Raw genomic sequence first — 16,735 nt, 5'->3', positions numbered from 1 at the left:
AATTCTCCACAAAAATTGAAAGGAGATTTTGCAGATTCACATGGAAATACAAAGGTATCAATATAACTAACACAATCCCAAATAATAAAAGAACTTCTGCAAGTATCACTACCCCAAATTTAAGTTGTGTTACAAGGTTAATGTAATAAAAACAGCACAGCATTGTCATAAAAATAGATGTATTGGTCAATAAAATCAAATTGAAGACCCATTTGTAAGTCTACACACCTATGGACACATGAATTTTGACAAAGAAGGCAAAAATAAACATTAGGGAAAGACAACATCTTCAACAAATGCTGCTGGTCAAACTGAATAGCTATCTGTAGAATTAGAACTGATCCATATCTACCAAACTGCACAAACTTAACTACAGTAGACCAAGAATTTCCACATAAAATCAGATACCATGAACCTGATAGAAAACCTTGTATGGAACAAGCTTGAACTCAGTGGCACAGAAGAGGACTTTCTGAACAGGAGGACACAAACAGCACAGGCTCTAAGATCAGCACATAATAAATAACACCTCATAAAGCTGTAAAGTTTCTAAATAGCCCAGGACAGCATCATTCTAACAAAGAAACAACCTACAGCATGGTAATTACACATATGACAGAGGATCAATATCTGAAATATATGAAGAACTAAGACAACACCAAGAAAATGAATAACCTAATTAAAAAGTGGTATATAGGATTAAACAGAAAGGTCTCAAAAAACAAAATACAAATGACTGCTATGCGACAATGATCTTTACCCATCACTTGTATTTTAATAAAATGCTGATTGGCCAGTAGCCAGGCAGGAAGTTTAGGTAGGGTGACCAGACAGAAATTAGAGGTGGGGCAATAAGAACAGGAGAATTCTGGAAAGAAGAAAGACATAGTCTGCAGTCGTCACCCAGACACAGAGGAAGATGAGGATGCCTCGCTGATAAGGTACCAAGCTACAAGAATAATGGGTTAACATAAGATGTAAGAATTAGTTAATAAGAAACCTGAGCTAATAGGCCAACCAGTTTATAATTAATGGAGTCTCATTGGGTAGATCAACTGCCCTTCAGTTAGGTACCAAACCAAGGAGTAGTTGACCCACTCACAATAAATTCAGTTGTATCCTTGTGGAGTTTTTTTTTTTTTTGGATTATGCTCTTTTTTGGCATTTTGTTTTTGTGGGTTTTTGTTTTGTTTGTTTTTGTTTCTTTTTTTCTGAGAAAGAGAGAGAGAGAGAGAGAGAGAGAGAGAGAGAGAGAGAGAGAGAGAGAGAGAGAGAGGAAAAGAGAACATATAGTTGTATGGGGAGAATCTGGGAGGATTTTGGTAAGAAAAAGACATGACCACAATATATTGTAGGAAATTTTTCAAGAAAAATATTTTAAAATTACGATCAAAATACATTGCGAACAAAAAAGCAATAAAAAATATCTGGAAGAGCTGAAGCTTAGATGCTTTATTTTTTGAGTGATACCATGAAAAGGCATAATGACTATCTGTTTTTAATCATTTGACTTTTAGTTTGTTTTGCTTTATTTTATTTTTCATGAAAATTTTGATGCTTCTTGTCTCCTTGCCCTCTTTCTTCAGAGAGCCATTTAACGCCTGTCAGATGTCATGTTACATGTTATAATAACAACACATGGTTATATACAATGCCATAAAATATACACATGTGACAGCCAGTCATAACCGTGTCAATGATGATGATCAGCTTCCATTATACATTTTAAGCGTCCATATGACATTTACATCACAGCTACCTCCACGCTCATCTATGTGACTGCAATTTAAAAAAAAATCACCACTCATTTTCACCCCTTTCTTTCAAAATAATCATTGCATGGAGAAAAAGAAAGCCAAGCAAACACGTTTGATGACCTAAGTACATTCTTTTCATGAATTTAAAAGTTTTTCTGTTAATCACTGTGGGTGAATGAAGAGTAGGCCATCTGAAATGGATTATCTGTAAGCACAAATATTTTATTTTAGAAAATTTGCAAAACATACACACTGTCACAGTGCTATCATCTATGAAGGGAAATAAGAACAGACATTTTTATGTCAAAGTAGGAAATATTGAATAAAATGAAAGACAGAAATGAAGTAGCAAATGGAAGGAAAATATCCCTGGAGATAATGAAGAAATTGAAGAACTTTAGCTGATTTTCCACATTAATATCCTTGTAACAGTGGAGAAGGTGAGACCATGTGTGATGTGATTTGCTAAGATGCCAACATAAACACTCACTGCCTCTCAACTGCTGTGTTTCGTTTGTGAAATTAGCAAATTCCATGCAATGCACATTCTATCGGCATCTCCAGATGAAGGCATTTGATTCCTCTTGGGTTCTTCTGATGTATTTTAAGAAACTTTACCTTCATTCACATGTTGTGTAGAATATCTTCATGGTAAAGACCTCAGACAGTTACATCAGAAGCCAGAGACAAAGCTCAAAGCCTCTGCCTTTTCCAGAATAAGCTAAATTAAAGTCACTTTATAATGTTACACTATCAAACTGAAAAAGGAGGAGATAAAATGTTTAGTATTACAAGCATGAGCCCGAATCACAATGTAAAGCCATCTGAGAGAAAAAGCTTTATCCAAACTCCATAGAGAACAATAATTAACAAGAAACGCCTATAATAAATAGTAAAGTTAAAATCCAGACACCTCCAACTAGCCAGGCACACAAAGGCTCACTGGTGAACTAATGTATACTTATGTCATTCTTGTCTCATGCCAAGGAAATAAGTATTTGTGAGTAAAATTGTGTGTCCTTCCTTCCACACTGAACCCTCTTAGTCAGGTATCAGCAAATACCATTCGCGTCCATTGTCTCAGAGAAAAATATAGACTAATTAAAATGCTAATCTTTAGTAAACACATAAGTACTTGCATGAAAATTAAACACTTTGGCTGCTAATTTGTGAATGTGTGCTCAGACACCAGGAACACTGAAGCCAGTGTGAACTTCACAATCTTGGGCTGAAAACAGCCTCGTCTACATGTCAAATCCACTTCACGGCTGAAGAGCATCTACCATTGAAATCACCCAGTGTGCCTTCTCTTGAGAGTATGGAAGGAGAAAAGGAAAGTGATGTGCACTTTGAGAAGATTAGTTAAAGCCTGCGGATTCATTAGGAGAGAACTTAATTGTGATCGAATCTATAATCCTTTCAGTTCATCCCATAAATAATAACAGTCTGAACTCTATTGAATCACATGGCTTCTTTTGCACAAACCTATAGAAGAGAGTTCTCAAAATTGAATAGATGGAATTGAATGGACCTGGGAAGTGGGAACTGGAATTTGATGGACAGCCTTTCACCTCTAGGTTATTGGTTTGTATCTGACCCAGGTGATGAAAAGTCGTTACTCCACAATGGCTGTTTAGTAGTTTTCTCTGTAATGAGCTGCTGGCTCCAGTCCATCCCTCAGTGGACAGGTGTCTATTCGCATTCCCAAATCAACACTCCACTTGTCAGTCACATTTGAGGTCAAGGACTAAATAGGGACTGGGGCTGAAATACTTTCTCATTCTGATGAGTACAGGCTTTCTTTGTTGGTTGACTTGGGTGAAAAGCAAAATCCACCATAGTCACTGTTCATGCTCTGCCTCTTTCTATAGATGAAGACTTTATTGTTTATGGCTTCAATCATAATGAGAAATTATTAGGCCCTCAAACGTACTTGCTTTTATTGTAACATATCACAAAAGAGATATCTAAATACACTCTTTGCCTCAAAGGACATTAAAATTTAAATTTATTTGCTGGCTTCAACAGGATGTATCATACTGAGAAAGCATTTGCATCTGGCTTTAATTCACTGATACAGGAGAATCCTGATGCAGGCCTGAATCCTCAGTGAGAAAACTGTCGGGAGAGCCAAGGGATGCACATTCTATGATACTCTTGCCTGAAGGGCAGATTCTCTGAGGTGGAGTAGAAGACACATAGGAATGCCTCGGGTTACTGTCTTCTGGGACTTATGGAGGGGAGATGAACAGCTTTGTGTAAACTTGATTTACTTTCTTGTGCTTCTGTGGTTTATACCATTATAAAGGTACAGTTTTTTTTCTTAGTATTTCTGGAATAGCTTGTATCTTCAGCAGCTAGCTGGTCAAGGCCAGAAGTTGGGAACTGAGATGTTGCTAACTCTAGACTTCGGATTGAATGTTGCATTATGGACATGAGTTTATACATGTATAAACCAGCTGAGCATCTCAAAGATTTATGGAGGAATTAACAAGTTCTTCCTCACCTGTTTCTGTGGTCTGGTCCCTACTACTTAAGAAATTTTCTGTTCTAGTGAAGCTTATTTATGAGAACACAACCAACTTTTTAAAAAAAGAGCTGAGTTTAACAAAAAATTTTAATTCAGGCTTAATTATTATTTTTCTTTTACCTCATTTTAAAGCCCTAACCTCAACAAAAAACTGTTAGCTAGATCATCACATGGTTCTTTTAATAAAAAAACTTTTATAAAAAACTGTTAGCTAAGTCATCACACCATTTTACCCATAGATCTGGTAGCAAACATTGGATACTTGTTTATTTTTAGAAGCAAACACCACAGCCCTTGAAGTGAAGCACTTCAATATAGTTTCTCCCCACACTTTTGATTTTATTTCTATATTTTTACTTTTAGACATAGTAAGAAAACTGTCCAAGTTTTAGGTCTTTTTTTGTAGCATGACCTTCTATAGATAAACATCAGTTATTGTTTACATTAGGTCCCCATAATATAGAAAGTGCTTAGTAAACTTATAGCCTGAACACTTGAGTCAAAGTTTGGCAATATTCATGTAGTTAGTTTTTTTTTGTTGGAAGGCAAGTTTTATTTGAATAAATATCTAATAAGCATCAGCAATAGTATAAATAAAGAAGAAGAGAAAGATAGGTAAGAACTATTTTCTTATTTCTTAGGAAAAATATGACATAGTTCACTCTAACACATAATAAGGATTATTTCTATTATATTACTCTTCTTTTGTGAGAACATAAAAATAGAATAACTGGGACTGAAGAGATGGCTCAGAAGTAGAGTTTGTACTTCTCTTACACGAATTTAGTTCCCAGCACTATGTGGGGGAGCTCACGCTGATTGTAATAGTCACCTGCATTCACACATGCACGTACCACTACATAAATACACACACGCACACACACACACACACACACACACACACAATTCAACAGATAACTTTTAAATAGAAACAAGAATATGCAGAGGGGATGTTAGCAAAAATGTAGACCATTTTATTTCTAGGGATTTGGGCTGGACTTGAACTTGACAAAACCCTACTAATAGAGAATGATATGCTGTGTCCTGCTCCTCTCATTCTTGCTGCTCGTATTCAGGCTGGACAGTTAACATCTTCTTGATTTGGGAGGGTCGGACTCTTACACGTTTTACAGAATTAAATGTAAAATGTTTTTTACTGAATCAGCATAGCTTTTGACTCATAATGCAGGAAGCTTAAGCTAAATGGCGTGCTAACAAATGCTGTCCGAATGTCGAGCTCCTACTATTATTCAGTTTTTGCATCTTGCACCGTATCCTTTTTATTCACAGAAGTTAATTTTCAGAATAAGAACTTGAGCCCATATTCCTGCAGTTTTAATTACAAACCATGTTGAGTACGGTGTTGTTACATAATTGTTCATGAAGTGGATGTTTTGGGCAGGTGGTAGAAGCAGCTGTATCCACCCCTTCAATATGTGCTACTTATTTATCTTATGTGGGCACAGCAATGAAACAGGACCAGAGGGGGGCCATTACCATTGTCAAAAGTGTGGTATGTGTGTATCATTGTGTCCATGCATAGGTGTGTGAAAGTGATGTGTGTGTGTGTGTGTGTCTGCATGTGTGTGTGTGTCTGCATGTGTGTGTGTGTGTTGTTTAAATACAACTGTATTCAGTTTATCACATTGGTGGGAAACATCTTGTGGCAGCATTGGGAGAAGGATTGCAGCAAGTTATTCAGTCTAGCAATTATTGCAAATTAGGACCTTATTCAGGAAAGGATATCAATTTGGGAGTAGGTGGAACACATTAACTATGGCTAATTCAAACCTTCTTTGAATGGGGCACATTTTCTTAGAAGGAGCCATAGAGATAAATGCATCACGTGAATCTTAGAACCAAACTGCTGAATGAAGATATTGGTGGACTGAGGCTATTCATTTCCATTTCCAGCAGCCAAATTGCTACAGAGTCATGGGAAGGCAGCAAAGAGACTTGTTTTTAAAATGCTCCCCGACATTTGTGGGCCTGCGTCATCCAGTGCAGTCTCTCATTCTGTTGCCACCCGGAGTCCCATTCACTGGTTTGTTTAACCTCAAAGTGGGAAAGTAACGAACACAAATACATTCATTGTCCATGCTCTAACAGAATTAAGATTCCCAATACACTGCCTGCATTTGGATGAGGTTTGTTACACACTCGCTTTCACGGTCACACCCTTTTCCTTCGACGGTTCTTAAGAATGGCAGAAGCAGGAGACCAGAAATTCTGTAAGCTCATAAATATGAAGCACACTGTGTTTGAATAATGCAGGGGAGGAGATGCAAACGAACCAATGCCAGGAAGCTCAGAGGGGAAGCTCACAATTCAGCCTCGCATCACTATGAATAAGAAGGAAGGAGAAAGGGGCACTGTGTTAGCTCCAGCTATGCTGCCAGGAGACTCGGGTAGTTCTGTCTAATGGGCCAGCGTGGCACAGCGCTCTGAATCACACACTGTTTACCCAGAAGACAGGAAGTAGGCCTATTGTGCTCCAGAAAGGCCAGCTTCAGAAGCTGGGAATTACATAATAATGTTTATTTCACACCACACAGTATTAGCTTGAGTCGCTGTAAGCTTTTGGAAGAAACCCATATCTAGGGCTTTGCCAGCCACTGTCAGACCAGCGCGCGGTGTTCAGTGTGGAGGCCAGTACTGTTGGACTTCATGCCAGGACCAACCCATATTCTCTCCAGCCATTTGTACAACCTGGAGCTTAGAGAATGACACTTGCTATTTCTCTCACTGGCAAAAGTCAGAGGAAGTGAGCATTCAGCAGGAAGGTGACCAGGCTCCACGCTTCTGTGCTGTTTGTACACAGACTACCCATTCTAAACCAAAGTGTCATGTTGTAAGTTTCCATATTTTCTTTAATACGCTGGAGTTTGCCATTCAGTTATTTAGTGACTGCATTAGGGGATCAGACTGTTTCCTCGCCTTTGCCAGATTGAAACTGGCTGTGGACTTTTGATGGATAAGGGCTCATATCTGATGATGAGAAGGAAAACACTTGTCTTTTTCTAAGCAACAAGATGAGAGAACAGTAGATTTCTTTTAATGAGAGAGATTCTTAAAGAGATATTTTTCTGGGTGTGGAGAGACAGCTTGAGGTTAGGAACACTGACTTTCCCCCCAGAGAACCCAGGTTTGATTCCAAGCACCCACAAGGTGGCCCACTACCGTCTGTAACTCCAGTTCTAGGAGACTTGACCTCTTCTGGGAACAGAAGACATGCAGACAAAACTCTCATACACATTTATGTTAATATATGTATTTTGCTTTCATTATTCCTAACTTGTGTTTCATATAATTACATTTCCTGTAAATCCACATGACCTATTCTCTACCCTTTTTTCTTTTAGAGTTGATTTGTAGTGACCCAGATTCTTCAGTGCATGAAGTGACCACGGCTTTTAGCCAATGCTATCTCAAAGCCACATTAGATTTTTCAAGGGCTTGGCTCTCTTCAGAGTAAATTAAACCTGAGGATCCTTGAGTCATTGGCTAGTCTCCATTCTAAACTCATGGCATTAAAGGCAGCACACAAAGGGGTATCTTGTTGGTAGAAAAATCTTATTCTTTGTAGATTTAAAAATATAATAATGATTTTGCAGATACTGCTGACATGAGAACCACAGCTAGTCCACAGCTAGTCCACGGCTAGTCCACAGCTAGTCCACAGCTAGTCCACAGCTAGTCCACGGCTAGTCCACGGCTAGTCCACAGCTAGTCCATAGCTAGTCCACATCCAGTCCACGGCTAGTCCACAGCTAGTCCACAGCTAGTCCATGGCTAGTCCACAGCTAGTCCATGGCTAGTCCACAGCTAGTCAATACCAAGATACTCACACTCGTTAAGTAGTACGCTGGGTACCTGGTGAATCATTGCACTTGACAGTGTGTCTCAGTCCCTTTTCTACTGCTGGGATAACACATTATGACCAAAACAGATTATCAAGCTTACAGTTACAGAGTCCATGATTGTTATGGCAGGGAACATGGCACTGGAGCAGTAGCGGAGACCTTACATCCTGAGACATAATCATGAAACCCACATACTGGGAGTGATGTTAGTCTTTTGAAACCCCAAAGCCTACTTTTAGACACACCTCTTGTAACAATGCCGGACCTTCTACTTCTCCCTAGATGGTTTCACCAACTTGATCAAGTATTCAAAAATATCATATGAACCCATGGGGATGGTTCTCATTCAAACACTACATAATTCTGTGAGATTATCTGATTGCATTAGAGCAATCGAAGTTATGAGTGACTACAATTTTCTTATATGGGAAGAAGTTTAAAGATAGAGAACTGTGCGTGACTGTCTTGTGGCTCAGCGATGTCAGGGGTCACGTCTTTGGGGATCTCTAAATTTTCCCATTAACCTGCAAGATGGCTGCCACAATTTAGGAGACCTCTTCACTCCAGTAAGAAGATCAAGTGGCCGAGCCAGCTGCTTTCCTGCAGCTCCTGCCTGAGCCTGCTGAGCACATCCTACCTCAGAGTCTCAATATCCTGCCACACCTACAGCTGCAAGAACTCAGAGAGCAGGTAGGTATAAGGAAAGGTCTTTGGTTGGCCCAAATTTGGGTCTCTTACCCCGATGTAGAAACAGAAAACAGAGTGCTTAGGGGTTAACTTATTTTTAAGGACTTAGTGAGGGATAGGAGTGACAGGGACGGAATTTGGACCCAGGATATTTGAGGCCAGAGCCAACAGTTTTAGTCATCATCTCTTTATAGTCTCTGTTAGCTCATTTTCCCCTTTACAGAGACTTATTGACCAGAAGGAATGCTTAAATATCCCATCCTCATCTAATTTGAATCTATGTTTCAAGGATGGTTCCGACATTAGTATAATTTATACAGTCCCTGCCTGCCATCCTATTGTGAAAGATGGGGATCTCTGAGCCATATTATCTCACAGTATTTAAACAGGCAATCATCTTGTCACTTACACGCATCATGGAAAAATCTCAGCACTTATGGACAAATACTGTTATTTTAAGAGTTTTAATTCCCTTTATCCTCCTCCCCGCTTGCCATTGAGTATGCACAAGTGTGTTTTGTAACCTATAATCAAGAGGCAGACTCTGTCTTATTGCCAAGCACGCTCTCCTCCTCACCACAAATCCACTGGACAATTCCTATTACAACTAATTGATTAAGATATTAATAAACATTTCTTGGCTAAAAAATTAAGTTTTGTTATTATATTTGAGGGCTCTTGGTTATAAATTTATTGATTCATCTTGTTATTTGATGGGCAGCTCTGGCATAATTATAGATCTTTGGGGATATGGGCACATTTCCTACCATTGTACATGGCCTAGAAGATATAGATTCATTTGCTGAAAGAATGAAGCCACAGGGGATGCCTTTCTCAGTGCTACCCTTTCTCTTGTGGTTGCAAGTGGCTAGAGCAGTTACCGTACCTGGTGACACCACGTAGATCATACACCGGGTGTGTTTGCTGCATAATGAAGGTGATACATCCTAATTCAAAAATGGATATGACTTGTATCAAGCCTAAAAAAAAGGAATCCAACAACTCCACACTGTGAAGGTCCTAGAATATGTGAACATAAAATATGTAATCTATCTTTGATTTGCAACATAATGCTCCTTTGCTTTGAAATCATGGTTGTATTACCAAACTGACAGTTTTAATGGAAAAAGTGGCTTCCAAAAGCTGCTGTTGAAAACACACTGCATAATTCTCTAAGTCGTGAATATTTTACTACCAACATATTCAGGGCGGCCATGAAAACACATTGGCATTTTATTCCCCACAAGCCTGGATGAAGGGAATTCACTGGTGTTAAACCGCATGCTTGTAATATGATGCCAATTCATAAACCCCTGTGGCTGTGGCGTGGCTCCTGACAGGCAACACTACTGCAGAGCAGCACTTGGAAGTGATAAATGGTTGTATTTCCTTTTGTAATTCACTCATTCAGCAACCATCAGACACTGTACTAGATGCAGTGTAGAACTGGGCAGAGGAAACCTCCAATGACACCTGTGGATGGATTCTGTCTTGTGTGTGTAGGGTCTGCTAAAAGCTCTGGGTGAGTGCTGGATGTGATATAGGGAAGAGGGATTCAGAGGCAGGGCCACAAAGTCCATCTCCAGTCTCATATCTCACCTCAGGAATATCAGCAAGGCAAGCCTGACAGTGTGGGAGGCAGACCCAGCTCTCCCACGGTCATCATCTGCAATGGAGAACATGACAGCAATATTTGGGGTACCGGAAAAGTAGCGATTTTCACATTAGGTGTCAAGAAATCTAAACATCAGTACTGCTTAAGGAGTGATGGTAAATGCCACCTACTTACATGGAAGCGGGGACCTTTGCTTCTCTGGGAAGCTAGATTGAAACACTGTTTCTTTCTGAAGGAAGGGTGGGGCCTGCTTTCAGATTGTTGAATGGCCTTCCTCACATGGATCCCGGGTAAATAAGCAAAACTAACTATAAATGATTTGGAGGATTATTTGAGATCTTTGACTACTGGCTCATACTAGCTGATGCTATTGGTTGAACTTTCAACTTCTTGGATGTAGTAACTCTGTATTGTATTTCTAGAGCATTAAAATATTTAGGGATAAGGTGTTATGATAGTCAGCTGATTTTCAAGATGTTTGAAGAAAAAATATGTGTGTGTTTGTGTGTCTACTTACGTTGAGAGCTATATGGAGCAAATAGAGCAAACATACAAATTAGTGACAGATTAAAATTTTCATTACATATATACACTTTTATATATACATAATGTATATAGATGTATATTATTATTACACTTTCCTAAAATCAAAATTTCAGGGGTCAGCGAGATGACTGAAGAGGTGACGGCACTTACCACCAAGCATGGCAATCTAGACTCCATCTCTTAAGCCCTTTGGGTGGAATGAGATAACTGAGTCCTCCAAGTTGTCCTCTGATCTTCACAGACACACAGTGGTACACATGTGCGAGCCACATATGTGCACACACAGACACATACACAACTACTTTTAGAAAAATAAGTTAAAACAAAAAATTTATAGTTTTGAACATTTTCAAAATAAAGTGAGCTAGAAGAAAAAGGCACAAATGGAGTGACCTGCACTGTATTTGCTTGCTGGCTACATACTCCTTATCCAGGAATCTTGTCCTGATGTCACAGACAGAGGCAGACAGCCCAGGCCTGTCCTAGTGGAGTGCTTACCACCCACTGTGGTAATTGCTTGTCTACTTGTGTGCACACCTTTCTAGAGGACATGGTTCTCAAGAACTGAGATTGTTAGGAACCATGGAGGTTTCCTTTACTGTTGCAGACGCAGTTTGTGGCAGTCACCACCCACTAAATAATTATCAAATGAAGGAACCCATAAACTCTATACATGGCAACAGAAGATATGCCCTAACTAAGGAAGTTTACATAGAAATTGAACAGAAAATCTTAGTTTATTGTTGCAAAAGTCAGAATTGTGAGATTTGAAAGATTTGATGAGAGACTTCTTAAGATTTAAAAACCTCTTATATACAATTATGCTGCAGTCTCTTTGTGTCTTAGCTAATATGTGTTATTAAAAACATACATAACATAGGTAATTAGTGAATCTTCTTATCCCAAGTAACACATATTGATCACTTACCTAACTTTAATTTTTAGAAGTAATTGCAGAAACAGGTAAACACTTATGAAAAAAAGATGATGCAAATGGGTCAGAAAATATCTGTCTCACATTGTTTCTTCCAACCACTACAATAAGATTTTGGGTAATTTTCATCTTGTTTGTTGTATGGTCTCCATCAATACAAATAGATCTTGGTTAGGCAGTAACTACCAAAACACATTGTTATTGCATTCTCATTCCCTCTGTCAGTCTCAGGGTCCAGTGACCTTTTCTTTTTTTGTCAACAAAGCAGGAAGAGATGAAGAACGGAGTACAATGAACTGACTGTGCCTCCCAATTCTTATGTCAAACTTTGATCCAGTATCTTAAAATGTGATTGTATTTGATATCAGGTGAGGCCTTGGGAATGTAATCCAATGTGGCTAGGGTCCTGGAAGAGGAGACACTGAACATGAACACAACATGTAGAGACACGAGAAGAAAGTAACTATAAAAGTTTACTCCTACATCTTTGATTAGCTCTTTCAAATCATATTAGACAGGTCTGATTCTACTTTCACATGATAAGCATAATACCAAAAGACTCTTATCTTGTCTTCCTTGTATCTTTAAAAGTAATTACAGCTGGTACCTTAACAGTTCCTATAAGAAAGGATCTCTCACCCTGATTATTTTGATGGTTCTCAGAGGTCCTGATTTACTTGGGTTTTCTCCATATTCATTAGTTGACAGATTTGTACACATTTCACAGAACATCAAATGATACAAGTTAGAAAATAACATGAGTCTTGGATGTAATAAGAGGAAATGTTTGGAAGTGACCAAAACTGACTCAGAAATAGTGTTAATAACAGAACTGATTTTTCAATTTCTTCTTATTCTTTATCTTGTAGATCTCAGTTGTACTAATAGATGAATCAGTTTGTATACTTCTTTACCTAGTAATTTTTATTAATAAATGAGAATTGCAGTTACCAAAGGAGGGAGGCAATTTTCCATTATTTCTGAGAAGAAGTGGGTTTGCTAATGAGTCATTTATTTCTGAGGATGCTGCAGCTGGTTTTCAAGTTAACAAGGGGGATGTAAGTTCTGTGGCCAACTCTAGCAATTTGCTAGAATATGAAACTCGGAAAACATTTTTCTTCCCCAAAAGCAGTCTTTGGAAAATAGTCCTTTGACCAGTTATAAAATGGCATCTCATTGTAATTTTAATTTTCATTTCTGTTATGATCAGTGATGCTGAATATAATTTTTATACCACTTGGTCTTTTTTCCTCTTTTGTTTTCTTAGATTTAATATATATAGTTTTTAAAGTTTCAATGCAATCCCAATCAAAATACCAATACAATTCTTCACAGACCTGGAAAGAACAATATTCAACTTTATATGGAAAAACAAAAACCCAGGATAGCCAAAACAATGATGCAGATAAAGGAACTCCCAGAGGCATCACCATCTCTGACATCAAGCTCTATTATAGAGTTTCAGTAATGAAAACAGTCTAGCATTGACATTAAAACTGAGAGGTTGACCAATGGAATTGAATCGAAGACCCAGATATTAATTTACACCTATGAATGCTTGATTGTTTACAAAGAAACTAAAATTATACAATGGAAAAAGAAAGCATCTTCAACAAATGATGCTGGCATAACTGAATGTCAATATGTAGAAGAATGCAGATATATCCATATTCTATCCCAAAATTCAAGTTCAAATGGATTAAAGACCTCATTATAAATCTGACCACATTCAACCTGATAGAAGAAAAAGTAGGAAGTAGCCTTCAATGAATGGGCATAGGAGACTACTTCATAAATATAACATCAGAAGCACAGACACTGAGAGAAACAATAAATATTTGGGACCTCCTGAAACTGAGAGGCTTCTGTAAAGCAAAGGACACAGTCAATAAGAGGAAAAGGCAGCCTACTGAATGGGAAAAGATCTTCACCAATCCTACATCAGACAGAAGACTGATCTCCAAAATATATAAAGAACTCAAGAAATTAGATATCAAAATTCCAAATAATCCAATTAAAAAATAGGGTACAGAACTAAACAAAGAATTCTCAACAGAAGAACCTCAAATGGCTAAAAGACACTTAAGGAAAAGTTCAACATCCTTAGTTATCAGGGAAATGAAAATTGAAATGACTCTGAGATACCATCTAAATTCTGACACCAGTCAAAATGGCTAAGATCAAAAACACCAATGATAGCTTATGCTAGAGCGGATGTGATGTTGATTAAAAGGAACACTCCTCTATTGCTGGTGGGAACACAAACTTGTACAACCACTCTGGAAATCAGTATGGTGGTTTCTCAGAATATTGAGAATTAATCTACTTCAGGATCCAGCAATAGCACTCTTGGGCTCAAAAGGTTGCTCAAAGGTTGCTCAATCATACTACAAGGACATTTGTTCAGCCATGTTTCATAGCAGCATTATTTGTAATAGTCACAATCTGGAAACAACCTAGATGCCCCTCAAGTGAAGAATGGATAAAGAAAATGTAGTACAGTTTTTCCCCTGGCTAGCAGCGCAGAGGCCACATGATGCCTAGAGTTACTGTAACCAGCAGGAGTTCGTCAGAGCTTTGGAAGCCTTCCTCAAAAAGTCCGGGAAGCTGAAAGTCCCCAAATGGGTGGAAACAGTCAAGCTGGCCAAACATAAAGAGCTTGCTCCTGCGATGAGAACTGGTTCTACCCACAAGCGTGGTGGTGCTGGGGTTGGTTCCATGACCAAGATCTATGGAGGACGGCAGAGAAACAGTGTCAGGCCCAGCCACTTCAGCAGAGGCTCCAAGAGTGTGGCCTGCCGCGTTCTCCAAGCACTGGAGGGACTGAAAATGGTGGAAAAGGACCAAGATGGGGGCCGCAAGCTAACACCTCAGGGACAGAGAGATCTGGACAGGATTGCCGGACAGGTGGCAGCTGCCAACAAGAAGCATTAGAACAAAGGATGCTGGGTTAATCAATTGCCTCATTCATTAAAAAAAAAAAAAAAAGAAAAGAAAATGTAGTACATAAAGTTACTTCTTTTAGTTTTTGAGAATATAATAGCATCATTTTCTCCTTTCCTTTCCTCCCTACACACTAACCTTCCCATATCCCCCATCTGCTTTAATCAAGCTCATGACCTCTGTTTTTATTAGTGGCTGTTACACACACACACACACCACATACCCACATGTATGCATGCATGTGTGTGCCATGAAGGGTGCTGCCTGTGTTTTCTCCAAGAAATTTCAGTGTTTTAGGATTCAAGTTTAGGCTTTTGATTCATTTGAAATTTGTTTTTATGAAAGGTGATGCATAAATGTCTAATTTCCTGCTTCTGCATATTGACTTGAAGTTTTTCCAGCATCATTTGTTCAAGATGCTTTCTTTTCTCCAATGCATGCTTTTGGCATTTTTGTCTAATATAAAATGACTGGAATTATGTGTACTTATGATTGGGTTTTCAATTTTCTTCCATTGATGTGTATGTCTGGTTTTGTACCAGTACCATATGATTCTTATTGCTATAAATCTGTAATGTATTTAAGACCTGAGGTGGTACCATCTCTAGCATTGTTCTTTTTGCTCAGTATTGTTTTGGGTATCTGGGGTCTTTTGTGGCTCCATATAGAATTCGAGACAGTTTTCTTTCATCTGTGAAGAAAAAGGTAGGGATTTTGATTGATATTGAATTGAATCTTTCAGATATTTGCAATAGCTTTGGTAAAATGGTAGTTTTCACAATGTTAATTCTACCAATCCATGAGCATGGGATGGCTTTCTATTGTCTAGTGTCTTCCTCGTTCTCTTTCTCTTTCTCACAGGTTTAAAGTTTTTGTTGTTGAGGTTCTTCATTTCCTTGGATAGTTTTATCCCTAGACATTTTACTTTCTTTAAGACTATTGTGTGAATAAGAGTGGGTCCCTGATCTCCTTCTCTCTATGTTTTGTTGCTGGTGTATTAAAAAGCTATTTATTTACGCAGGTTTATTGTCCCGCCTTTCTCTTACATTGATGAATTTGCTAACCATTTCTACAGATTTTGGGGGAATATCTAGTGTGCAGTATCCTGACACCTCAAATAGAAATAGTTTGATTTCTTTATTTGTATCCTTGTAATTTTCTTCTCTTGCTCTGTTGTTCTAGTGCTTCAAGCACAATATTGAAAAGCAGTGGGGATAGTGGGCATCCCTACATCAGTCCTAACTTCAGTGGGATTGCTCAAGCTTTTTTCCATTCAGGTGTTGTGTGGCGTGGGTTTCTCATATTTACTTTTTATTGTGTTGAAGGATGTTTCATCTAGTCATACATACTCTGGGATTTTTATTGCGAATCCACATTGGGTTTGTCAAAGGGTTTTTCTTTATCTATTGTGATGATGTAATTTTTTTTAATTTAAGTTTATTTATGTGGTTTATTACATTTATTTACTAGTGAATGTTGAATTATTCCTGCAACTCAGAGATAAAATCAGCTTGGTCATGGTGTATAATCTTTTTGATGTATGTCTGTATTCTATTTTCAAGTGTTTTCCCTGAGGGTTTTTGAATCTAATTCAGTAGGGATATTGGCCTGTGGTATCTTCTTTTCTTGTGTCTTTTTCTGGCTTTGCTATTAGAGTGACACTAACTTCATATTAGGGTTTGATAAGTACTCTTTCCTTCTTTGTTTTCCCAGGTATCCATGGAGATGTCCCCAGCTAGTTCCTTGGGCATCTGAGGGGAGGGAGCCTGAAATGGCCCTTTCCTATAGCCATACTGATGAATATCTTGCATATCACCATAGAACCTTCATCTGGCGATGGATGGAGATAGAGACAGAGAC

At 38.4% G+C, this 16,735-nt stretch overlaps 1 protein-coding gene across 1 annotated transcript; it reads left to right on the top strand.

The window, feature by feature from the left end:
• The first annotated feature begins 3,272 nt into the window (after positions 1 to 3,272).
• LOC121677122 (40S ribosomal protein S19-like) lies at positions 3,273 to 14,866 on the top strand. Its single transcript, XM_042054687.1, has 4 exons — positions 3,273 to 3,341; positions 5,690 to 5,800; positions 6,962 to 7,138; positions 14,477 to 14,866. The coding sequence occupies exons 1-4, from the start codon at positions 3,273 to 3,275 to the stop codon at positions 14,864 to 14,866; spliced, it is 747 nt and encodes a 248-aa protein (XP_041910621.1).
• The last annotated feature ends 1,869 nt before the right edge of the window (positions 14,867 to 16,735 follow it).

This window comes from Arvicola amphibius, chromosome 3 (genome assembly GCF_903992535.2).
Source record: "Arvicola amphibius chromosome 3, mArvAmp1.2, whole genome shotgun sequence".
NCBI classification, from domain to species: Eukaryota; Metazoa; Chordata; class Mammalia; order Rodentia; family Cricetidae; genus Arvicola; species Arvicola amphibius.
Note: the sequence above shows the minus strand (reverse complement) of the source record. Positions and strands in the feature narration are given on the sequence as shown.

Excerpts from the sequence above, each read along its gene's own strand:
- LOC121677122 (XM_042054687.1), top strand. The coding sequence starts at position 3,273 with ATGGAATTGAATGGACCTGGGAAGTGGGAACTGGAATTTGATGGACAG. Across the intron at positions 3,342-5,689 it reads CTTTCACCTCTAGGTTATTG|GTGGTAGAAGCAGCTGTATC; the intron begins GTTTGTATCTGA and ends TGTTTTGGGCAG. Across the intron at positions 5,801-6,961 it reads TTACCATTGTCAAAAGTGTG|GACCAACCCATATTCTCTCC; the intron begins GTATGTGTGTAT and ends ACTTCATGCCAG.